Source organism: Typopeltis vanoorti, chromosome 5 (assembly GCF_054136105.1).
Source record: "Typopeltis vanoorti isolate ZY-2024b chromosome 5, IOZ_Tvanoo_1.0, whole genome shotgun sequence".
Classification (NCBI taxonomy): Eukaryota; Metazoa; Arthropoda; class Arachnida; order Uropygi; family Thelyphonidae; genus Typopeltis; species Typopeltis vanoorti.
Genome location: NC_143553.1, coordinates 135,674,558 through 135,701,584, shown reverse-complemented (window position 1 = coordinate 135,701,584; position 27,027 = coordinate 135,674,558). Strand labels below are relative to the sequence as shown.

Sequence of the window (27,027 nt, the reverse complement as noted above, 5' to 3'; positions counted from 1 at the left end):
ATAGTGACATGCAGGGGCACTTGTGAGGTCACCCTTGGATTGGAGTTGGAGCTTCTTGAGTGTGAACTGTGTGCTTAGTCCCTCAGCTCAGTTGCATGCCCTTACTCTTTAAGTTATCTGCATGAACTCTATCATGAAAAACAAAATGGTAGCATTACTGTGGATATTAAGAAAGTGTTATAAAAAAAATAACAAAAAATGAGTCATAAACATCATGAAAAATATAGCAAAAATTGCCGAAAAAAATATATCGCCTCCACCCCAAAATTTATCCAATAATAAACTCTTCCACATCCATTTCACCAACATTTGGGGCCTTGCTACAAACAGTAGTGCTAATCTGCTATTCCTAACTGAACCCCAATCTATGACTATAGTCCACTTCAACTATTCCAACTACATCTTGCATGATGCTTTCTGCTAAAAGGAAAGAAAGTGTACTTTCATCAAATTAGCCATTGCTTGCCAAAGGCTCTCAAATCTGGAGTCACTACTTTTTGATCTGCTCTGGCTCAAGATTTCCTTATCTCACTTTATAGCTGTCATTTGCTGCCTTTACTGCTCTCTTAATTCAGACATCCATGCTGCCCCCTTTTTTTTACTGCTACTCTTTAGTATTCATAGCACAAACTGGATCTCCTCCCAACTAATCTGTCTTGTACCTTAGCACTTCAACAGTGCCAGTTACGATGACCTCATGAATTTGATTGCCTTTTTTTCCATGGTCAGATTACCTATTTTCATTCTCCTGATCCAAACACCTGCTCTCAACTAATAATTGAAATAATCCTTGTTGGAATGAGGACTTTATTCCCGATTCCTGCAAACTCCCCAACTTCTGTTCAAATTCTGGTTCTCTAGAAAATTGTTCCCCTGCAGTTCATAATAAAAATACAGCATATGTTTAATGGCTCATGTAAAAAAAAAAAAAATTATCAACAAATCCAAAACATGTCACTTAAGTCTTCTAGTCCTTTGCTAAAGGCTCTTGAGTATCCATCTTTTTACCCCTCTCGCATCCTAATAGTACTGTGGTAACATAAGGCAGATTCTTGGCATCAGTCTTTTCTTTCAACTCTTGTTTAGACAACTAAGGTTGTCTAAACAGTCAATTTGCAATCCTGCGAATTGATCATTTCATGCTTCCTCTTATTTTGTGACAGAAAAACATCAGAAAAATTCTCATTAGTCTTGATGCTAAGAAGTCTTTTGATCCAGATGGTCTCCCTCCAGTTGTGCTCAGAATTAACACTCGTCCTGTATGAATCTAGCTTGTACCTAAAAAGGGAGATAAGTCAGCCATCAAACTATTATCCCATTGCTTTCTTCAGTACCTGGATACCCATCAATTAATTATTGATCACCAATTTGCATTCTGCCATTCTTGTTCTTCAGCAGACCTCCTTGCTAACCTTATCCATCTTTGGACACAGGTCATGTAAAGAATTGTAAAACCCACATGGATGCTCTTAATATCTCAGAGGCATTTAATCATATTTGACATTGAAGCTTTCTTAATAAGCTGCCATCATGTATAGTCTCCCTCTTGCCATTTATGATGATTGCCATCTTTCTCTAATCATTCTTTGTGTTATGTTGGATGGCTTCCTCTGATTTCTTTATCATTGCTGGAGTATACCAGGGTTCTGTACTCTCACCCACACGCTCTTCTTCTTTTACATAAATTTTCTCTCTGAGAGGAGTTAATTGATGTAAAAAAAAAAACCCCACTTAATCCTATTCTTAGTTTTGCTGATGACAGTACTATTTTGAAAACCTTGTAGAACTCAAATCATTCAAGCTTCAAGATCTTCCATAACCTATATCTTAAACACTGATATTCTTTTGTTTTCATGTGAGGGTGAAGACAACTTAATGAATTTCAATACTATTAAAAAAAAAACAGTCCTGTGTTATTACTTGCGAGAAATATCCTGCTTCACTTCCTCTTATTTTTGATAATGTTTTGATATTCTTTCAAGATCCATTTCCCCTTCTTAGGCTTTCACATCCAGCTTATCCTGGCATAAACTTGTTACATCAGTAGCCTCTTCACCTTGTAAAAATCTTGACATTCTTTTTTGTTCAAAACACTACTCTCACATTCTTAGCATTCCAGTAGTTTTAAACCACCCAGAAGGTGAGGAAGGTGAGTGCTGAGACAATAGCACCCAGAAATCAGTGACTGTGATTGGTTATTGTGTCTGACACATGCATGTAGCATAGTCTGAGGAGTGGAGTGTTTTATATTAAGTGTGTTGTTCGAGTTGTCTCTAATGACATTAATTGTCCTAAATACAGTAAGCAGACATTCAACATAGATGTTCAATGTCTGCTTACTGTATTTAGTGATAAACAAAGATACTTGTCTTTCTTGCTTGTGCAGTATAGCATCTGTTGAGGTTGGAAAGTGTTTTAACAGTATAGGGACATTTTTATTCAGTCTTAAGAAACAATCGATGTAGTAAAAATTTTTCTATTCCTGAATAAAAATGAATACTATTGTGTATTATAAGAAGTTGTTGATCTACAACAAAATAGTAGCATATGTGATATATCTATTATTGATAAGAACTACTAAATGTATTAATGGCTGTTTATTATTGGTTAGTTACGTGTGTAGAGGCTTAAGTGCTGTGAGGACATCATGTTGGAGGCTTAATGGATTTTTTACAACACTCAAAAAGAATTAAAATAGAATTTAATACTTCCTATATCTCGTCCTAGTCACTAGGACATCTACGGGGATTACAAAAACAATTAATGTAACATATACACAAATAACAAACAATACTAAGCCCAACCACGTGGGTGACACTAAAGTCCTATCTAGGTAGAGTGCCCTCTAAGGGCAGTAGTAGGTGGCCTGGAATGTAAGGTGGGAATTTTTCTTAGAAGCAGCAGCGGCTCTCAAAAACCAACCAAATCTCAATAAATACGGTTGCATTAAGCTTCCGAAGATTTGGGAAACACTCATCACCAGAGTTCCCACCTTACATTCCAGGCCACCTACTACTGCCCTTAGAGGGCGCTCTACCTAGATAGGACTTTAGTGTGACCCACGTGGTTGGGCTTAGTATTGTTCGTTATTTGTGTATATGTTACATCAATTGTTTTTGTAATCCCCGTAGATGTCCTAGTGACTAGGACAAAATATAGGAAGTATTAAATTCTAATTTAATCCTTTTTGAGTGTTGTAAAAAATCCATTAAGCCTCCAACATGATATTGGTTAGTTATTTATACTTGGCAAACAAATCTCTTTCCCTTTCCTCGTAATTTTTTTTTTAATTATGCCATCATAAATTCACTTATCCATGTTTAGACTTTATAGGATCGCATGCTATTCACTCTACCCAGCAACTCATAGGACACACATATCACAAATGTTAATTATTAATAATTCATTTGCCATTAATGAAAGTATTTCTACTCACACTTATTCTTTCTTTTACATTCTCACATGACTTATTAATGATGGTTCACATATTTACACCTTTGAGTAATTCAAATATATCAAACACATCGTTCCCCAACTCTATGCAGATTTGGTTACAATTAACTTATCATCATAAATGCCGGCAAAGGTTGGTCGATTGGTAGAGCCTCTGCTACTAATGGCTCAGTTAAGTAAGTTTGAGCGCGGTTAGTAGTTGGAAGGTGATCAATCGTTCGATACTGTTGGCACACTCTCCCTCGATGAGTCTTTCGACTCCCTGGAGGTGTCAAATAATAATAATAATAATAATCATCATTAAATTCCTGCCACCTACCCTCCAGGGGTGTACAGGATATGATAGTACTACATGAAAAATTTACATCATTACTAACTTCCTATCTACAATTTTAGTCCAAATCAGTCTGTTACTTCTCAAGACTCCAACATTATCAGGTCTTATATTTCTATCGTCTAAGGCACTTTGTACCTTATCAATCCACTTATATCTTGGTCTTCCTCTGAGTCGTTTTCCTGCCAACCTCGCAGAGGACACTTGTTTCGCTAATCTTTCCTTGCCCATTCTGTTTAAGCAGAGCTAATCTCAGGTAGTAACCTGAGATTAGCTCTGCTAATGCATTCCTGGATGCTGACAATGTCAAGTTCTTTCCTAATATCCTCGTATTTAATATGATATTGCCATTGATACCATCTGTTCATGCCCTTAATCTTTCTCAGGACTCTCATATCTGCAGTCTCTAGTCTTTGGTCAAGTGTTTTACTTCTGCCCCAGCTCTCAAATCTATAAGTTAAAACTAGTTTGAACACTGTCTTATATACAGCTAATTTAGTGTTCCGACTAATTTCTGTCTGAACACTAAATTGTGCATTGAATAAATTATGAATTTATTCAATTGACTTCCTACCATACCAGCTTTGTTGATTCTGTTGTCTATTTCATTATTTAATTTACCATCTTCACTAAAATTCGTGCCTAAGTAGGTGAAATGTTTTTTACTTGTTCCACAGGTTCTCCATTCACAACACAGTTGACATTTTCAACGATTCTGCCTATTTTCATTGTCTTTGTCTTTTTATTGCTGACCTTCATACCATATCTATTACAACAGTTTAATCAGGGAATCTTGCAGACTTGTAGCATATTTATTTAGAAGTATAACATCATCCGAGCAGAGAGCTGACATTAACAACTCCAATTTTGATAGTAGGTTTAATACCACTTTCCTTCATAATGTGATCCATATAGATAATGAATAACAGAGGGGATAATGTACATCCTTGTCCGACACCAGATTTAATATTAAGCCATCTTCCTGTACTTCCTTCAATTCTAACTGCTGACTTACAACCCAAATAAAGACTAAGTATTGCTTGATATAATGCACCATTGACACCATATAACTGCAGTGTATTGAATAGCTTCTCTCTTTGCACCTTGTCATATGCCTTTTCCAGATTGACAAAACTTAAATACAGATCTTTGTTATATTCCCATGATTTTTCACCTATTTGTCGTAAAGTGAAGATCTGATCCTGACAGCTTCTGTTTGGCCTGAATCCAGCTTGTTCTTCACCAAGCTTTTCTTCCACAATTCTTCTCAACCGTTTCTCAAGTATACTTACATAGATCTTGCCAGGAACACTCAGTAGGGAAATGCCTCTGTAATTCTCACATTCAGTTTTATTTCCCTTTTTATATATGGGCACTATTACAGCTCTACTCCAATCATCAGGAATTCGTCCCTCTGTCCAGGCTTCCTGAACTATGCAGTGCAGCCACTGTAAGACTTTTATACCAACATACTGCAGCATTTCTGGTCGAATATCATCTACTCCTGCTGCCTTTCTGCATTTCAAGCCTTTGATGGCTTTTTGTACTTCGAGTATGTATTCCTGACTGCATGCCTGGCCAGTGTTTTTTACAACTGTGCTGTCATCACTGCTTGTTTCATTTAGCAGTTTTTCAAAGTAATTACTCCATACTTCAAGGATTTCTTTCTCTCCTGTTTTCATGTCACCTTTGTCATCTCTAACTCCTTTTACAGCACTCTTTCCTCCATTTCTAAGCTTCTTCAACTACCTCCAAAATATCTTACCACCTTCTTGATATTTATTTTCTATGTTCTTGTCAAAGTCCTCCCATGACTTTTGTTTAGCTAGTTTTACACAGTGTTTCACTTTCTTACGTTTGTCTCTGTATTCTCTAAGAGCAAAAGCTGACTTATTTGCCAGGAACTTTTGATGTGATTTCTTCTTTTCCTTCACTGCCTCTTTAACTTCCTGTGTCCACCATGGAGTCCTGATTTTTCTATCCTTGCAGACAACCTCACCACATGCCTCTCTGGCTGAATCAAGCAGGGTTTTCTTCAAGGCTTGTCACTGAATCTCCAAGGTTTGGTTCCTATTCTCAAACTCTTTCATTTTTTCTTCAATAATCTTTGTGTATTTTAGTCTACAGTTCACATCTGAGAGCTGCTCAACTTTTATTCGCTTTAAAACTTTCTTACATGTTATTCTTTTTAATATGAAATTCAATTTTATCCTGCTCAAGACTAAATAGTGATCACTTCCAATTTCAAATCCTCTGTACACTCTGGTGTCCTGCACCAGGGTGAAAACATCACTATCAAAAATAACATAGTTAATGAGACTTTTCTTATTCCTTGCCTCTTCTCTCCATGTGAATTTGTGCACATTTTTATGTTGGAAATTGTGTGCGTTAGCAATAACCAGCCCAGTCCTGAGCAGAAATCCAACAGGTATTTGCCATTGTTATTAGCTTTGCTCTTTTCTCCAGATTTACCCAAAATATTTTTGTATGTCTGACAATCATTTCCTACTCTGCTATTTAGAGGTGCTATAGGAGAGCTCTGAAAATCTCATGGACAGAACATGTGACAAATACGGATGTCCTACAGAGAATGAGAACACAGAGATCTTTATTACAGGAAATGAACCAAAGAAAGATGAGATTGGTGGGACATGTACTGAGAGGTTCAGCAGGACAGAGAATACTAACAGATTTAGAAGGAAAAATTATGGAAAAAGGATCAAGAAACGAAGGACATGGATTGAAGATATAAGATCATCGACAGGATCACATGGCTATGCAGAAACAAAAAGGAAAGCCACCAACAGAAAGAACTGGAAGGACATGTGCTCCATCCTCTCACTTAGGAAGCTAAATGAAAAAGAAGAAGAGTGAGAATTGACTACAGCAACAATTTTAGTTTGACCAAAATGGAGATGTTTCAGACACAGCTATAGATTACTGCTCATTTGATTTTATTTGTCAAATTACCACCTATTTTTTGAAATGAAATCAGTAAATATCTCATAAAAAACCTGATATGTAAAGTAGAAGGTAGAAGCAAATACTTGGCTGATGTTAATTATTTTAATTCTTGAGGATGTCTATTCCTCCTGAAATTTAAGCAGTACCATAGCAGCAACAATGGTACTATGAAGTACAGTATCAAAAATAATGTCAGTAAAGTAGCTACTTCAAAACCATTCTTCCATAAATAAATAAAAAAAAAAAAATTGCCTCTATCACTTTTTTTATTTATGCTTTATGTTATAAATAATTGATCTATTATCTGATGAACTTATTATTCATTCATTGTAATCAAATGATGTGCATGGTTTCAAAGGTTGTTAGCAGAAATAGTTTCATATCTTTTAAAATTCATGTACAATATTTTCAGTAAAGTCATATATTTATTGTTGTGAAAGTTTTCTGTTGAGAGACATTCTAGCAGTGGCTGCTGGTGAAAATTTTAAGTAGAGGTGCTGCATATGCAAAATAAGAAAAATAATTCGTTTTTTCCTAATCGGCAACCAATTTATTAATAAGTAAATTTCCATATTCAAGAATATGTAAATTTACTTACTTGGAGAATTTTGAGACTCGCCGATATTCGTTTCACTTGTCACTGCATGTAACAAGTGAATTCGACACTGCTCAATGAGCGGTGTCGCTACAGATAAATTGTGTGCGTTATTTCTATGCGATATGAAATTTTTATTATTAGTGCGTGTTCATGGTGAGGGTGAAATATTTTTGCCAAAAATATTTCACCGAGCAGTGTCAGATTTACTTGTTCCGTAACTGACTGAATGTGACGATTCCTACACTGCGTTAGATCGCACTGCATTTGTTTTGTAATCTAAAGTGTTAATCGAACAATTCCAATTATTAACTATTCAATCAATGTTGAAACATAAGCTGTAACCTTTAACATGTTCTATTGCATTTATATAATGTCCTAAGCATTGTTATTATTTATAAACACGAACAAAACTTGATTTTTTCTTTTTTTCCTTGGAGGTGCTGCAGTGTCACAGTGCTTATCAATAAGCTGCCACTGCATTCTAGATTATTAGCATTACATATTGAAAATCACCCAGAAACACACTGATATCAAATTTTAAGTCACTTGCCAAACAAATGATAATGCAGTTGTCTTTTCATCACTTAAACGAAAAACGTTGCATACTGATGTGCCATTCAGTCTGTAACAGTGAAAGTATATCATTATCAGAAATAAATTACAACTGCTTCCATATTTACTATAGCATGAAATCAAGGAAAAGAAGGAGTAGCCATAGTATTCAACACAAAATACGAGGCTAATCTTGAATGGCAGGCAGTCTCAAGTAGAGTGATGTGGGCAAATATGAGAATGGGGAACTGGACAATGAGACTTATTTGTGCCTATGGTCCCACAGAAGGTTGGACTATAGGCACAAATAAGCACAAAAAAAAGGCACAAAAATTCCTCCACTTTTACCTTAGTAGAAGTGGAGGAATTTTTTGATGCTTTAGAAAAAGCAACTGACACAATGAAAAAGGAAAAGTTGGTCCTTGTTGGGGATCTGAATAGCAGAGTAGGAAATGATTGTCAGACATACAAAAATATTTTGGGAAAATTTGGAGAAAAGAGCAAAGCTAATAATAATGGCAAATACCTGTTGGATTTCTGCTCAGGACATGGACTGGTTGTTCCAACATAAAAATGCGCACAAATTCACATGGAGAGAAGAGACAAGGAATAAAAAAAGTCTCATTGACTATGTTATTGTTGATAACATATTACTAACACCGTGTTCCAACATAAGGTCAGAAGTAAAACACTTGACCAAAGACTAGAGACCGCAGATATGAGAGTCATGAGAAAGATTAGAGGCGTGAACAGATGACATCGATGGCAATATCATATTAAAAACTAGGAGATTAGGAAAGAACTTGACATTGTCGGCATCCAGGAATGCGTTAGCAGAGCTAATCTCAGGTGGTATGGTCACTTAAACAGAATGGGCGAGGAAAGATTAACAAAACAAGTTTTCTCTGCCAGGTTGGCAGGAAAATGACCCAGAGGAAGACCAAGATATAGGTGAATTGATATGGTACAATATGCCTTAGACAATAGAAATATGAGATCTGATAATGATAATATTGGAGTCTTGACAAGTAATAGACTGATTTGGAGTAAAATTGTAGATAGGAAGTTAGTGATGATGTAAATTTTTCATGTAGTATTATCATATCCTGTACACCCCTTGAGGGTACATGTCAGGAATTTGATGATGATGAAACCATAAGAGTATAGTTTTTCTGACATATCTTATTTGGTTAAACTTAGTTTGGTGAATATTTTAATAGATTAAGTACAACATGAGTGTTTTTAAGAATGATAGTTTAGTTCCTTGATGAATCTTGACTCAGGAGGGAATAATAATAATCTGCCAAATCACTTCAAATTTGCAACCATTCTTTCTTCCATAAATAATAAAAAAAAAGTGATTGCCTCCGTCACTTTTTTTATTTATGCTTTATGTTATAAATAATTGATCTTATTTGACTATAATTATTAATTTTATTACTTATTGCTGAAACTAATAATAGATTTTATTTATTGCTGAAAGGTATGTAGATTAATTTTAAATATTATTCAACTTTCATTTCTGTAAAATGAAAGTTGAATAATAGAAATAGTACCACACCTGGCTCTCACCATAACAAACTACTGAAAATGAAAAATCCTGACCAATGCTCCACAGGATATTCTCTACTAAAACTGTTCTAATGGCCTCTTCAAGTTTGCTATAGTGAGGATCAACACAATAACTATAGGAAATAGTTGTGTGAGTACCAATTTAGAAGATTAATTGCCATTATTGTGAACGCGTGCATTCCCTTTAATTGTTAAAACGTCATCAGTTATTTTTGTTGCTAAATGTTTCATGAATGTTGTTTATGAGTTTGTCCTATATTGATCAAAATTTCTTTCTGATAATCTGTAATTACCTGTTGTTGTGGGTTGGCTGATGCATAGTGTCTTCAATCTGTAGGCTGTAGATTTGAATATCCCTGCAGCATGTATATTTCTGAATGCATTTAGGCAGTAGAAGACTTCTTTCATTGCCTATAAAACTGCAATTAAAACAGTTATAGGACCAGAAGAGACCTTAGTTTCCAGTGATATAACCTGTAATTGAGAAGTCATTCTCAGAAAGTTCTCCACATTGCCAGAATGCCCTGGCAATGTGGAGAACTTTCTTGGGCTGATTTCAAGATAACTTGAAATCAGCCCAAGAAAGTCCAAAGCTTAGCAAGTCCCTATAACTTTGATGTCACATACACATCTAATGGATATTTTGGTAAGATGCAGTATATTCTTCTTGAAGTAGATGCACCAAGTCATGGTTTTCAGCATAGTAGGCAGTTTTCTCAAGTTGAGGGGTAGTGGACACCTACTACCCTCCTCAACTTGCATGTTGATAACAACCATCTCATCTTTTTTCTTTACTGCATGGTCAGGCTTCCTCATATTCTTATAGTGTGGGTTCTATTACTGTTATTCAACCTTTGATTTTTAACCTATTCTCTGTACTCCTCACTATTGCATTGTCTTCTGACAATGCAATAGTGAGGAGTATAGAGTATTGCACACACATACACACACGCCATGTGTGTGTGTGTGTGTGTGTGTATGTGTGTGCAATAGCAACACGAGTCTGTACTCTGACAGCCTGCTCTGCAGTTCTTGTATTCTTCCCTGAGTTGTATGAGCTCGAGTCAGCAGAGCATTGATTCGCATCTTAATTAAATCTATATATTCAAATACAGGCAGGAGACGAGTCCCATCCCTGATCCATTAATGTTGAGAGGGAACATGTTTGGATTCTTGCAATGCGACTGTCAGCTGAATAGTGTAGCATTAAGCCCATCTCCTTTAGCTGAGGCAGTCAAACATAATCAGTGTCCTTCCTTCAAAAACTCATCCAGAAGTACTTCAATAATCATCCTTTAATGTATAAAGTCCTAGACACAAGACATAATTTTGAATTAGAGGGGAAATTTCTTCAGTAATCTAGGGACTAGCTATGACAATGAGGGAATCCTATGACCTCCATGGTTTACATTGTCATGGAAAAAGGCTAATGGCACATTGCACCAAGAACGAACTGCTGAGTGAACAGCTACATCCACCTGAGACAGTACTGAGAGAGTGAGAGAAACTTTACCTAGGACTAAGCTATAGTAGAGTCAGGGAAGAAGGAATAATTTGAATAAAGAGCCACTGTTGAGATTTAAGTGGCTTGAAAGAAAGTGCCATGCTTTGTCTCTACACATGATTTCTGGATCATCTATCCCTCTTCTGTTCATGATAATGTGACTTTCAGCATTTTTGTGGTTGCGATTGACTTAAGAAAAATCTGAATATTCAGCTGTACAAGTAGATGTATATTCAGTTTGGTATTTTTTCCATTCTTGAACTCAAAAGAACAAAGTAATTATAAAATAATTGCCTTATTAATTACCTTCATAACAGTCTAACAAACTATCAGTATTCCCACCTTCCAAACATACCATGCCAGATCTTAAAAGACTAGCTGTATGTAAAACTGGGTACTCAGTACTCATGTGACAACATATACAGCTGCCCGACAAGATTTACGTTAGAAACCAGACAGAACATATTAGTAATGTGACATGTTCTTAAAAATGAATTTTGGATTGCTCATGAGGCAGTTATTAAAATACAAGTTTAAAATTTCTAATTTTTAACAATAGTATGTTACAGCGAATAAATACAGTAATTCTTTCTGGTACCTTTATTTAAAAAAATTAATGGCCTTGTTGAGTGGATAGTGTCTTCATCTGGAGGGTCAAATTACACTGTAGCATAGATGTTTGTGAATGTTTTTGATGATAGATGAATTTCATTGTCTGGTATATTTGCCCTGCTTATTAAATCTGAAGTGGTTTGAAAGAATATCATGAGAGCAGGGTTCTCAATTGAGTCCAACATGCTGCTGTATTGTTAATAGATTTATAACCTTTTGTGAGCAAAGTTATCTTAAAAGAAAAAGTGATTCATGCAGCAGTGACCTCTCATAATGCTGTAGGATGTATCACTCCTCTTCATATCATAGTCACTGCAAATGCGATTTCAAGGATATAGTGGAATCGATAGTGCTGAATCTGAATTCATCTTTGACTTTATCAAAAATTACTAAATTTGTACATTATGTAATCTTACAAAATGTATTGAAAATGATCAGTAAATTATGAAGACTGTAAAATTGAGCATACAGACTGTAAAAGCAGTACTGACCAAGTCATTGAAAGTCTGCTTTAATGTTTATGTTTAGCATAATCTAAACCCAGATAGCCTTTTTTTTAATGTGGCAGTTAGTGTTGAACCTGTCACATAAGCATTGGGTGAAATCTACATTGTCCCCTGATACCCAAGGAGATTTGTGGCTGTTACTGGAATTCATTTTATAAATATGGACCAAAGGAAATATTACACAATAAAAAAACACTTTTTTGCCTGCATTATTTCTAGTTAGATTCCTACAAGTACAGACTTAAATGTTTAGTCACTGAGATTTTCATTTTAATCATGTTTTTTTACAGTTATTGTGTTAGTGAAATACCAAGTGACTAAATTTAACTGCTTTGAAACAAAGTGTTTCAGCATATGTCCAACTGATGTGGCCAGGGCTTGAAAAATGTGAAATTATACTTGCCATGCAAAAAATGTACTTGCTCAATATTCCCCACCCTTCCCCCATTTTTAATGTTCTGTTAAGTTCTATTTATATAGGAGTTCCATAAAATGATTAGTGGTGCTGCATTGTAGTTTGTTGAACATTTCCTCTGCAGTAGAGCCATTTCAAGAAAAAAAATCATTAAATAATAAGAACAGAACAGGAAGAACAGTAAAAACAAAACAACATTGATTTTTTTTCCACTTGAATATATAACTTATTAACATTAATTTTTAATGCTAAAATGGCACTTTATAATATACATATTCTTTTCTTTTTTCTTTTTTTTTAAAGTTAATTTTTCTTTAGGAAGTTATTTTTTTATTAAAAAAAAAAGAATATTGTATTTTGACATCTGCAGCTACTTGCAGTGGGTGAGTCTATTTATCAATCCCTGGCTATTGCTATGCTGGAAAAAAATGCTGTTATTGATATTGCTTCATGATTATAAGAAAATTTACAGTAGAAAAATTTTATTTTCAGCTTTACAGGCTTGAGAAGTATGAAGAGTGCTTTAATGCCTATAAAGAACTGATTAAAAATTCAGAGGTAATTATTTAAATGTGTTCATGTGCATGAACATATTACTTCAAATGTATTGTTAAATGTACCCATACTTATTCCACTATGTTGGAATAAGTATGGGTACAGTATTGTATTTTTAGAGAAACCTAAATTGTACGTACTTCAATGGAATGTGGGCACTCCTTTGACCGGATCAAATTTTCCATGTCTTTTAGTTACACTGTCTGCCAGTTTGTGAAAAATGAGTTGACTATTTTGGGCCATTCTTTTTTTTTTTTTTCAGTATGACTACCAGTCCATGTACTGTGGTTAGACAAACTAATCTGAATGGCATGCAAAGTTTCATTTTGTTCTTTCCAAAAAAGTGTTCTTTTCATTTGGGATTGGGACTCTGTAAAGAATAATTGAGTTTTTTTCACATTATTTCTCTCAAACTACGTCACAGTAGAATAACTCCTGCAGTATGATAGTCCTGTTGAAAGGGACATGGGACTGTTCTTTAAAATTGTCACTGCATAGAACATTGCATATTCAGAAGTGTTTATTTTTAATTCAGATATGCTCTTAAGTGTTTATTGTTCGAGGCACTACAAAGGTCCAAGTACTTCACTAAGAGAAATAGCTCCAGACTATTTCACTTCTGCCATTACCTTCACAGTTGGGTATTCACTCAAAACATAAGGCCATATCATAATTGATAGTTTTTTCAGTAGCATCCTGTTACTAATCTGAACACTTATTAACTTTTTGAATAACTAGTTAACCATTTCCACATCAAACTGTCAGGATATGTGCTATCAAATACCCTTTTAACCACCTTACCGGCCGTTATGGATCAAATACGCATCCGCATACGCTTCGTATCCATCATATATTTCATTGTTACAACAATGGTATTACAATTTTAATAAGCACTTCGCATCCATGATAACGTGAACGTCTATAGACGTCTTGGCCGGTAGCGTGGTTAATCCCTTGGCATTATTTCCTGGGGTTCTTGTATGTTTCTTGGCTGAGGTGGCAATCTTACATTTCCTTCATTTGCCTCACAATTGATTTTCAGTATTGAACTCTTTGAATATTGCTACTAATATGGCATTTTGTAATAACACTGTTTTTGAAGTCTAAGATCTCCACATGCCATGGAGATAGAGATGCCCAGTTGCCTCTAGGAGTATATTTGTCTTATATAGCAATATAGGCCATGTGTGGTGATAGGAATATAGTTAACCTTTCATAATTATGACTGTTCTTGAAATGTCTCAAGTGATCTTGAAAATTACTATGTAATGAATTAATATAGTCAAAATTTGTTATTAGTTTTCTGTGAACTGTTTCTGTCCAATGTTAGCTCTAATTTGATTTGGTCTTCTGTCTTCAAAGAAAATCTCATCTACTTAAATTCATCTATATCTTGGTATTCTATTAGGCCTTGTTTGTTTGTTGTTTTTTTTGTTTCGGATTTATTAATCTGCCATTTTATATTTTATTTTCATTACAATACTACCTCAGATTTGCTTTTCATAATTAGCTGTTCTGAATTACTGCCTAGTTTTTCATATGGTTTTGCATATTAGTTGTCAGTGGTCTCTGATTTTTGTTGCTTTTTTTTTTTTTTTTAATCCAGTTGTCAAATCCTTGTATTAACATTCATATTTTTTGCAGTTGGTTCTCACTATTGTAAACTTGTAAGGACCACTGAAATAATTTTGCCTTTTTAATTCTGTTATATTTGATTTCTTCTCTTGTTAAAGGTTAGGCCTAAGTATCTGCTGCATATTTTAAATTATAGTAGTCTGAAGGGAAGTGTGCAATGCATTATGTGATACTAGGACCATTTGATATGAATTCTATCTCTAAATATAAGTGAAATCTTGTTAAGTAAAATGAGTTAGGTTAAGTCTTGAAAGCTTAAAAGAATATTTAAGGATAACATAATCATTATTATTGTCAAATTCAATGATCATGATTGTTACTCTACAGAAAATTTTGACTTTTCAAAAGGTTCCAAGATGCCATTAAAGATACTAATTTTTTAATTTAATAATATTAGGTTAATTTGTTGCAGTTTGTTGTTTTATATGAGTGTTTGATTGAGTTCTTTAGCTTTTAAGAAAAAGTTGTGTATTTTGTATTTAAGTAGATAGATATTTTCTATTAAAGTAGAATAAGTAAAAGAATGGTAGCCAAGGCATCTTTGTTGGGGAAGTTTAATACATGAGATTTTGTTCTGTGCTGTGTGAGAGAAATGTATTTGTTAATGAAAGATTTGTATTAGGAAATCAAGACTGGTGAGAAAATATGTAGGAAGTGTTTTGAGGGGGAGAGAGAGAGAGAGGCCGTCATTTGTGGAGAGAGTAAAACATGATAGTGGAGTAGAATTTATTGACAAAAGTGGGAAAATGTTAGCATCAGTGATATAGTTGAAAATGCAGTGGCATAAAGTGAGGACAATGAAGAAAACCTCATGAAAAAAAAAAAGCATGATTATGTGAAGTCCTTCACAGGACAAAGTGGGAAATTGAACACTTACAGAAATGTCAGATGATTGGTGGAGCTGAGAAGAGTAAAAAAAAAAAAAAACTAGGTGTGAGGTAAGAAACTGGAACATATTAAATTGAGAGAAGAGTAAGGACAAAATATTTGACAGTGATTTTTCTGATAAGAGGAGTACTAAATGAGAGAATAACTAAATCGTGCAAAAACCTTGCTAAATGCTATAGGCATTAGTGAGACTTCAATGATAGATGTAGTTACAGGAATAGAATGTAAGGCATATAGTATTTTCAGGGAAGATATATACAGTCATCCCTCGACGTACGTCTAGGTTCCGTTCCATCCAGCAGGATGTAAGTCAGTACATTAAATCAACAGAGTTATAGGGATTAGGGACTTATCAGTAATAAGTATACTGTCATTTTAATTATAAAACTGTACTGTGTGTTACTGCCACTATAAAACAGGAGAATAATCACCCAAATCTTCCTCCACAATCTTCCTCCTGACTCTTCTGGTGTAACTGTTGTTTTTTTGATGAAATTGTCCAATGTACTTTGCTTGTTCCTCTTCTTCTTTTCATCATAAATTTATTCATAGCAAGCAAATGCATCATGTACTTTCGTTTCTATTATTAAATAGCTTTCAACATTGGGGTCGATGTCTTCATCTATTTTGAGAACATCGCTAACTGCAGAGAACACTTCTGCAAGACCCTTCACTGTAAATTGTTTAAATATCTCTTCCTGTTTCTCTTTTCCCTCTTCCTTTTCTCATTTTTCCTCTTCTGCAACAGTTGTTCCTCCATTTCAACCAATTCTTCATTGGTCAACTCTTCATGGAAACTTTCTATGAGTTGAATTATATCGTCATCATTTACTTCGAGATTCAGATTGTTTGCTAGGCCCACTATTACAAACTTCCAAAATCATGCCAAAACCTTTTTAATGTCTTTTTCCATATGCCACTCATACATTGAGATGTCACTTCGTCCCAAGCCACAGCACTATTTTTAATAGCATGATAAATATTGAATGTTTTCTAGAATTACATGAAGTCTGGTCATTTCCTTCAGTAGCAGAAATGGTTTGTGAAAAATTTCTCCATAGATAATAAGCCTTAAACACTGCAAGAACTACCTGATTCATCGGTTGGATCAATGAAGTAGTGTTTGGAGGGAGAAACATGACCTTGAACTTGGTGAAGATCACCGCTATAAGACAGATCACCTGGAGCATTATCTAGAATTAACAAAATTTTAAATTCTACATTTTCTTTCAGACAATAGCTTTTTATTTCACTCGTTAAACAGTTGATTAAGGCATCCTCAAACAATTTTTGAGTCATCCACAACTTCTTATTGCTCCAATAATGAACTGGGACTATACTTCCTAATGTTTTTGAAGATTCTTGAATTCTCATTATGCCATATCACAAATGGTTTCAGTTTATATCCAGCTACATTACTGATAACAGAATCATAATACAGGCATTAAGAGCTTTAAAACGAGGTATAGATTTTAGCTTTTTGTAGATGAATGTCAGCTCAGGCATTTTTTTCCAAAACGAGGATGTCTCATCCATATTAATTATTTGCTGTGGCAAATAATTTTCCTCCGTAATAATTTTATCCAATTTTTCCACAAACTCCTTGGCAGCCTTCTCATCAGCACTTGCAGATAACCATATATTTTCACATTATGCAGTGCAAAATGCTGCTTGAATCTCACGAACCAACTGGAAGAAGCGTTGAATTCGTAGTCATAATCTGGTTCTGCTTTCTCCTTCAACATGTTGAAGAGACTTAGTGCCTTAGTGTTTAAGGTCACAGTGCTAAGGGGTAGGCGCTTTTGGTCAGGTCTTCTATCCGTGATGCAAGTAGCTTTTCCATATCACCAATAGGAACTTGTCATTGCTTCGTCACTATTGTCGATTTAATGGAAGTAGATCCTTTCACAGCCTCTACGATTTTATCCTTATTTTTCAAAGTGGTTGTCACTGTAAAATGAGACCATCCGAAGTCATGTGCAATCACACTGACAGGCTTACTAGCTTCATGTTGCTTTATAACTTGCAACTTTGTTTCAAGTTATAAAGTTATATTCAAGCTATATTTCATAAACCTTAGTGTTTATGGTCACAGTGCTAAGGGGTAGGCGCTTCTGGTTCAGGTCTTCTATCCGTGATGCAAGTAGCTTTTCCATATCACCGATAGGACCTTGTAGTTTCTTCGTCACTATCTTTAATGGATTTAATGAAAGCAGATCCTTTCACAGCCTCTACAATTTTATCCTTATTTTTCAAAATGGTTGTCACTGTGGAATGAGACCATCCGAAGTCATGTGCAATCACACTAACAGGCTTACTAGATTCATGTTGCTTTATAACTTGCAGTTTCGTTTCAAGATCAATTGCTCACCTCTTTTTCTGTAATTGCTCACTAGGTTTTTTGATTGTGCGTGTAAGGGCCATGTTGCACAAAACATCGCGAAATATTTAATGATAAATACACAAATAATCCATTTCTCAAACACAAAATCAACAGGTGAACTGCTGAAGACACGTGCTGATTGCCAAGGGAGGTTGCTGCTGAAAGCGCTGTTGCCACTGTACATGCTTTACCTTACGCTCACTTGCATCTTGTTTGAAAGTTTAGCCGAAAATGTTATTTATTCCCTTATGGAATCATGGACGTATATTCGAAAGGATAACTTGAACAGACGTAATTGTCTGGATGACTGTATATATATATATATATTCAGGGTGTGGTAGGTATGCAATTGCACACCTACGGAATAGCAATATTACATATTATATTTTTGCATTTATTCTTGTTAAAGACTCTTCTAATTGTTTCCTGTCTTTGTGATATTCTATGAAATACTAGTGGTGGCGGTGGGAAGTAGATGGCGTTGGTATAGATGATGCGGTTCACTGTAGTTAGTGGATTTGAGTGGTGGAGACAGAGAATTGTAGAGTTGGTGCCCTCCCTTGAAGAGTCTTTGGACTCCTTGAGATGTCACGTAATAATAATTGTTTCCTAGCTTTGCGTGATTCCTAAAATTAAACACCGTGTACTAATGCTTCATGAAGAGGACAATTTTCAAGGTGTAAACATTGCATCACATTCATGTTAATAGCCTAGATTTGCAATCACAAATATGGACACTTTCGAGCTCTTTGAACAGATGACACATCGGGTCAAATTCTTAGCATTCCAGTGGTTTTAATAGCACCCAGAAATCAGTGGCTGTGATTTGTTATTGTGTCAGCCAATCCAGTTGTGAATGTTGTCATGAGTGGCTGTTTTTGTTTTCTGAGTCTCATCTGTTTTGCACGCGTGAAGTGAACTGACATATTTAGGACACTGATATAAACAAGTTTTTAATATATAATTTTTCTATAAATATTTATAAAATTTTTTTTGGCCATATTCACAATGGGAAACAATGTTGATGATCTATTGAATGTCCCATTTTCTGCCAGAGCTTTTGCAGATTGTATGATTGTAGTCAAAGGAGGTAAGCCTCATCCTCCTCTTCCAAATTTACTATTACATTTACACCTTTTGAGTAATTCAAATATATCAACCAAGTATAGCATTCTCCTTCATTATTGTTTTCTAGTATATCTTAAACACATTGTTTCCCACTCTACACAGATTTGGTTATACTTAACTGATAACTTAAAGCATTCAAACTTATCCTACAATTAATTGCATTCAACCAATTAAGATGAGCCCTGATGCGCTATGTACTCTTAAAATTTCATACATCGATAAACATGCAATCATATGGTGAAATTGACATGAATTTTGTAGCAATGGTTGCATAAGCCACATGACAGCACACGTATTCCAAATAGGCACATTACACCACTGATATAAATATGTATATGACAGAGAGAGAGAGAAAGGAAATAGAATGGAGGGGAGAGTACTGCTGATGATAGTTAATGAATTTCCACCAAAAAGAGTAGAGGTCAGGAAAACACAGGTGTGGATGGCAGTTCATCTGATGCAGTCTGATAGAAGTCAATACTATAGACCAGGGCAGCCCAACAAATTATGCAAAAAAAAAAAAAAAAAAGCATTCACTCAAGAATTCCTGCTCCCCACACACACCACTATGTTTTTTAATATGTCCTAATAAGTCAGTAAATAAGAATAAGAAAGCAGTCAAAATAACATTGATTTTTTGGAAAATATAATTTCTTATGTTAATTTTTTTATTAGAATTGTCCTTTATAATATGCATATTCTTCTGCTTTCTTTTTTAAAAAAAATTATTTAAAAAGTTTTTTATTAAATAAAAATATTCTATTTTATCCAGTTTATTACAGCTGCTCATTAGCTTGTAGAATATACTTGCTGTGGGCATTTGTATTTGGTGAGCCCTAGGCCGAGGAGGGTGAGGGTGTATGCAAGGGATGATGTTGAAAGACATGCATCAGCAAATTGTTACAGTTTGTGCAAGTTGAGTAATTATTATTGGGCAGGTATAGATTGGAAGCAGGAAAGGATATGGAATTTATTCATCTACTAAGAGATAATTACTTGAAACAGCATGTGATGGAGGAGACTCAGGTTTTGAGAGTGCCAGATCTGTCCATTATCAAGGTGGTCACATTGCCTTTGATTGGGGAGGATGATCATGTGGTCTTGACTTCGTAGGTTGCCAAATTTTCAGTTAAGAAGAGGATATATGTGGAACATGGCAGGTGATTGACAAGCTTAGCCAGCAGCTTGAAACAGTTCAGTGACATAAGAATTTGCATGGGAAGGAGATGTTAGAAGTGCATGGGAGATGATCAAGGGTATATCTGAAGGAAGCAATATATCTGTATATCCAAAATTAGGAAGATAAATCAGGTGGGAGTTAGTTGGATGAGTAGTATTATTAAACAGGGGCCTCAAAAAAAGAAGACATTGTGGAGGATATGGAAAAAAGTGATCAGCAAGTTCATGAGCAGTACAAGGCACATGCAAGAAATGTGACCAGTATGGTAACTGAGCAGGCCAAATGATATCCCAAATAGTTCTTTCTTTATTGACTATGGAAGGATAACTTTAATTGACTATGGCCAGATAACTTTAATGAGTTCTGATTGTATACCAAGGAAATAGAAGCGGACAAAAAGTTGAGTTATTAAATGACCATTTTGCAAGGGCCTGTCATCCAAGTGAGAATTTCTGTGAATAGAAGTTAAATTGGAACATGTAATATATTGCAAAATCTAAATGCAAATACAGCCATGAGATTTGAGGAGATATCAGTTTGCATATTATGAGACTGTGCAAAGGAATTGGCATTGTCTCTGATGAGAGTATTAAAGTTTTAGCCCTGGTAAAGTCCCAAGGGGACAGAAGGTGAACAAAATGGTTCTTTGCATAAAGAAGGCTTTAAGATTGCAATAGCAAATTATAGACCAGTCGTATCTCAGGAGTGATGGTTTGCAAAAGATGGTCAAAGACAGAATTTGGGAATAGGTGATAAGATTGACACTATGGGGTGGGGGGGGGAGGCAGTGTACCTTTGGTGAGAATAGGTTATGCTTTAGTGTATTATGTTAGTCTATTATAAAACTAATATTTTATAATAGACTGACAGCTGAGTTGAATAAATAGAATGACTACATGATAACTGTGGATTTTGCAAAGGCATTTGACAGGAAAGCATTCACATGAAATTGTTACACAAATGGGGAATAAATATGAAGCTTGTGATAGGAATACAAGGTTGGATGATGGATACCAAAGAATGATGTGTGTGGTGTGGTGCTGCAAGGCTCTGTGCTTGGACAGCTACTGTTTAATTTTTATATAAATGATATAGAAAATTATTTGAAGAGAAGTACTTCCTTGAAGAAGAAGTTCTTACAAGAAGATTTATTCAAATCATCCTGCAAGAACCTGGACTTAAGATAATGCAGAAATATGTAAAGCTATGCATTTTGTCACCTGGGTTTCTTGGGGGATGAGGAAGTAGCAGAGAGGATCCAGAGACGAGTGGCCAAGATAGTCAGTAGCTGCAGAATTCTGCCTATGACAATAAATTGAGGATTTGGAGATTGCAAAAGTTGGTTAATAGGCAGAAAAGAGGGAATATAATAGAAAGTTACTAAAAGGTTGTATAGGATTGATGTAGAGGAAATATTTCAACACTGCTGGGAGGGGGACAGAATAAAGGATCATCCCTGAAATTGAGGAACTTGGTTAGCAAGGGTGGGAAGACTAAATTTTTTGCTTGGAGAATGGTGAATAAGTGGAATGGGTTGCTAGAGTGCTTTGCCTGTCGTCAGTTTGTAAGGAGAAATACAATAGATATTGTATGGATAGTATGGATCTCCTGTGATGAGCATTTAGACTCTGCAGAGGTTGCCATGCAGGAATAATAATTTCTTGATCCACTAATGCTTCATTTGCCAGGTTTATTAATTTTTTTTTCCTCCTCAGATTTTCTCATTCATGCATTCTCAAAAGTTTTGTTCTTATTTTTAAAACTGTTCTCCTTTTTTCTATAATAGTTGCATATATATAATAAATTTAGTTTAATCCTTTATCCAAGTGTGAGCAAACAAAGTTTGCACCTGAAAGTATCTTCAGGACTGGGTTAAGGTGGTACAACACTAGGGCAACTCGTTGCAAAGGTGGAGCAAGCTACCAACCCTCCTATCTCAGTATCTCCTATAATGCAAAACACATCTCCTTGCGGATATGTCTAATGTTATGCATTAAGGGAAGGGCTACTACCCAGACTAGTTTCGACCTTTATTGAGGTCTCTTCAGTGGGAGCCAGGCCCAAGTGGAGATATCAGTCCTTATAGTCCTTATAAGGACTGGCTTAAAGGGGCGAAGCAAGAATGCTTTTTATCTTCCCCGTTATCTGTAGAGGACAGTGTAGGGATAAGGTGTTATTGAGCTATTAAAGCTCTGATCATGGCAGGAGGGTAACAGCAATAGCCGAGCCTCAGTTAGAACTTCATTGGCTACAGCATTGCCATCCATTACCCTCCAAGGATAATTTTGAAACAATGAAATTTTATACTAACTTTTTATTTTCAGTGGAGATATCAGGCAGAAGCATTAGCAGGTCATCTCTACCTATAGGAATTGCCAATTGGTGTGCCACCCTTTTTTAATAATTTACTCTGGATTTAGAGAAAGATGTTGAAAGTTTATTTTTCACTTGGTTAGAGTATAAAGGATTAAACTAAATTTATTATACTCTAACCAAGTGAAAAATAAACTTTCAACATCTTTCTCTAAATCCAGAGTAAATTATTAAAAAAGGGTGGCACACCAATTGGCAATTCCTATAGGTAGAGATGACCTGCTAATGCTTCTGCCTGATATCTCCACTTGGGCCTGGCTCCCACTGAAGAGACCTCAATATAGGTCGAAACTAGTCTGGGTAGTGGCCCTTCCCTTAATGCATAACATTAGACATATCCGCAAGGAGATGTGTTTTGCATTATAGGAGATACTGAGATAGGAGGGTTGGTAGCTTGCTCCACCTTTGCAACGAGTTTGCCTTGGTGTTGTACCACCTTAACCCAGTCCTGAAGATACTTTCAGGCGCAAACTTTGTTTGCTCACACTTGGATAAAGGATTAAACTAAATTTATTATACTCTAACCAAGTGAAAAATAAACTTTCAAAAAAAAAGTTCCATATATTAGTTTGCAGTTCACATCTTTAAGTATTCGAATTTGATTAGTTTTAAACCTCTATATATACAGTGATCTTTCAGTTATCTGGACATTTTTGAAATTGATATGATATTTGATTAACAGATCATATAGTTAGATTAGTACTGTTTCAGCAGTCAATTGACATGCTAGCCTATTTGAAGATAGGTTAACTGACATTCTAGTGGAATAATTGAGAGATTACTATGTGCATGTTTGATTATTACACTAATTTTTATTGAGGCTATTTATTCAGTAGCTGATGTTTCACCTTTCGCTCAATAAAAGTAATTGGGGAGGCACATCATTTAAATTAGTTTTCTGTTATTTAATTTTAAACTTTCAATTTTCTACAACCATTCTTGTAGCTTTTTTGTGAGGAGATAAAAAAAAAAATAAGTTAATTTTTTTTACTTTCATCTTATAGGATGATTATGAAGAAGAAAGAGAAACAAACCTTTCTGCTGTACTTGCCAGTTTATGTACAGAGAAAGGCAAAGAGGTGAGTATTGTCTTAATATATAATAACAACTTAAAAGTAATTTACTGCCTAAAATTGTCTTTGTTTATTCCAGGGGTCTTCAACGCATGGCCCGCCAGCCATTTTGAAAAAATAACTACTTAACATTAAAACACGATTAAATAAAAATAATTTCAGTGAATCTGTGGGCCACTAAGCTATACTGTGGTATTTAGAATTGTAAGATGCTTTCCAGATTCACAAGGAATGCTGTGCATTTGATACTTTACATAAAATCCTATAAAAATAAATATTAAATAGACATGCTTCTTTAGCCAGTGCCAAGCGGTACTTAAGTACTAGTACTAACGTCGCAGGTAGATGGCTGAAGCAGTAGTTCGTTGAAGTACGCTTTCTAATGCATTCCAGATACATCTCGAAGGTTCTCGACACTTCGTTATTTTCATATAAATATAAATACAAGACGATCTCATCCACAGTCAGTCATGAACAGTGTGATATTCATGTATAAGCACACACAGGTTTGTGATGTCAGCCATAGCCTATTGTGGTTTTATATTGCCAGACTTTTTTCATTTGTGTGAGGCATATTCTGTGGATAATAACCATTACATGGCCATTTTAGATCATTTTTTGGATTCACCTTCCATCACTGTGGCGTCTACGAGTAAAAAGCATAAATCAAGTGATTCTTGTCAGGTTTTTAATGAAAAGTGGATCAATTTGTACTTTTTTGTGCTGATCGACAATAAGCCATTGTGTTTAATTTGTCGTGAGTCAGTGACAGTATCAAAAGAATACAATATAAAACAACACCATGAGACAAAGCATGTGCCCAATTTTGATCACCTTCAAGGGCAGCTTCGTGTGGACAAAGTGAACAGGCTCTGAATGATTTAAAATGCCAGTAGGGTACGTTTAAAAGGCAGAGGGAAGAGAGCAAAGTGTGCATCAAAGTAAGTTATGTAATAGCCAAAAAAATTGCTAAAAAATCAAAAGCCTTCTTGGACGGTGAGTTTGTGAAAGAGTGTCTCATTGCCGCTGGGGATATCTGTGCCCAAATAATAAGGAAATGTTTAAAAAACCAAGTTTGTCTGGGTAAGTGTAGCATGACTTGCTGAAGAACTTGCCAATGACATTGAAGGAACTTTAAAAAAAAACGGTTGTCTGAATTTACGTCATATTCACTTGCTGTAGTTGAGAGCACAGATGTGAAGGATACAGCACAACTGGCTATCTTTGTCCGTGGCATTGATCAACAATTCAATGTGACAGAAGAACGGCTAGCACTCATACCTATCTAGGGAACGATGAAAGACACTGATATTCTTGAAGCTGCCAAGAAAATGCTCCAGCGTTTCGAGCTCAGCTTAACCAACCTTGAGAGTGTGGTAACTGATGGTGCCGAAATGCCAGGCTGAGTACAAATGGAGCTGCTTGAATTCCAAAACACTCTTCTTTGAGAGAAAAATTATTCAATGTGCCCTTGCTTACATTTTACAAGTCTACATTTCTGAGGACACATTCCCTAATCTTCACCGGCATGCTTTGAAGATGTGCACTTTGTTAGGAAGCATATATTATGTGAGCAGTTCTTCTCCAGAATGAAGCATGTGAAGGGCAAGACAAGAACTCAGATTACGGACCAACATCTTGAGAATACTCTACACAGAGTGACTTCCAACATTGATGCCAACAACTGGTCAAGTAAAAACATTGCCAAGTTGCCCATTGATATTGTAAAAAATGAATGTTTTCTTCATTAAATTATTATTTTTCAAGTCTTGATTGTATTTACTTATCATGAACCCGACTCCTACCTATGCTCTTAAAGCTGAATTTGTTTATTTTTATAGGATTTTATGTAAAGTATCAAATGCACAGCATTCCTTGTGAATATGGAAAGCATCTTACAATTCTAAATTCCACAGTATAGCTTAGTGGCCTGTGGGCTTCATTGGAATTTTTAATGCGGCCTGCACTGTCTAAAAGGTTGAAGACCCCTGGCTTATTCTTCAATGTTTTCTTTGTTCCTTATCCTTTCTGAATCATTTTGAAACAGTGTAAATTATGAAATTTTGATTTTTTTTTTTTTTAATTAGAATCATATGAAGAAAAGCAAAAATAACCAGACTTATTGTCATTATTGTTTTAAATAAGAATGTTTCTCCACCTATATTATTTATACCTTACAATGTTTCATGGTAATAACATAATTAACTAAAGAAAAATAGTTTATACAAAAAATATTAAAATTAAAAACAAATGCAGTTAACCTATTGAGTAATGGAACATAGCAGAGACCAATCTCTCATGTCAGCGTGATTGTTAAAATACTTGTAGATGGAGGTATCATAACATCTAGTTAATGATTTTTATTATTATTATGTGACACCTCCAGGGATTCCAAAGACTCATCGAGGGAGGGCACCTACTCTACAACTCTGTCTCCCCCACCACCACCAACTCTGTTTCAATCCACCAACTACAACGAACTGTAAGTACACCACCACCACCACTACTAGTAATTTCACGATCACAAACATCCATGCCCACGGTGGGATTCGAACCTGCAGCCTTTTAGTTGGATAGCAGATACGCCAATCACTCATCCAACCAGGCCGGCACATTTCTGAATATGTTGCATATCTTATCCATGCATGCCATTGTTTCTAAATGTCCAAGTGATTGTTTCTTTGAGCTCGTTTGCTGCTTTTGCAGTATGTCTTCAGAACTTAGCTCTCAGTCATCATCCCCAAATGCCTAATTTCATCATATTTTTTGCTCCAGCTCCATCAGTGTAAATTCACAGGTGGAAATTGACTGCAAGAAAATGTTGAAATTAAGGGCACGGCTTGTGATCTTATCATCCCAAAGTGTGTAATAACCTACATTTTGCTACATTGCACTGATATTCATTATCCTTTGCCCAAACTGTCACTCTATTAAATCATTCTGCAAACCTCTGCATCAGATTTGTTAACTATTACCCTCTCTAATTTAGCAGCATTGGAAAACAACAAACATTTCCCCCTGAGATTGTTTCTACTATCATTAAATTAAGCAACAGCAGCCCAAGTACATTCCTGTAGCACACTGTTGGTCACCACCATATTCACCATATGCTGCTGTGATGTCTGTCCATCAGTCACTCTTATTCATGTCACCAGCTTCATGTCCAATCTCATTTACTCCAGTTTACATAATGTGATACTGCATCATGATATATCCATTTTCCTTTTCCAACTCAACTGTTGCTTTATTGTAGAAGGTGAGTAAATTACTAAGACAAGACCTCCCTTTCTCAGAGCTATGCT

The 27,027-nt window shown here is 35.4% G+C and overlaps 1 protein-coding gene across 2 annotated transcripts in view; it reads left to right on the top strand.

Annotated features, from left to right (window-relative positions):
- Srp72 (signal recognition particle 72) overlaps positions 1-27,027 on the top strand; it is a 166,142-nt gene that overhangs the window by 24,479 nt on the left and 114,636 nt on the right. The window contains exons 4-5 of one of the 2 annotated variants that reach the window (XM_090392756.1): positions 13,003-13,068; positions 23,657-23,731. In XM_090392756.1, coding sequence (XP_090248882.1) covers positions 13,003-13,068; positions 23,657-23,731 — 141 coding nt within the window. The remainder of the gene's footprint in view (positions 1-13,002; positions 13,069-23,656; positions 23,732-27,027) is intronic. The other variant, XM_090392757.1, reaches the window with a different exon arrangement.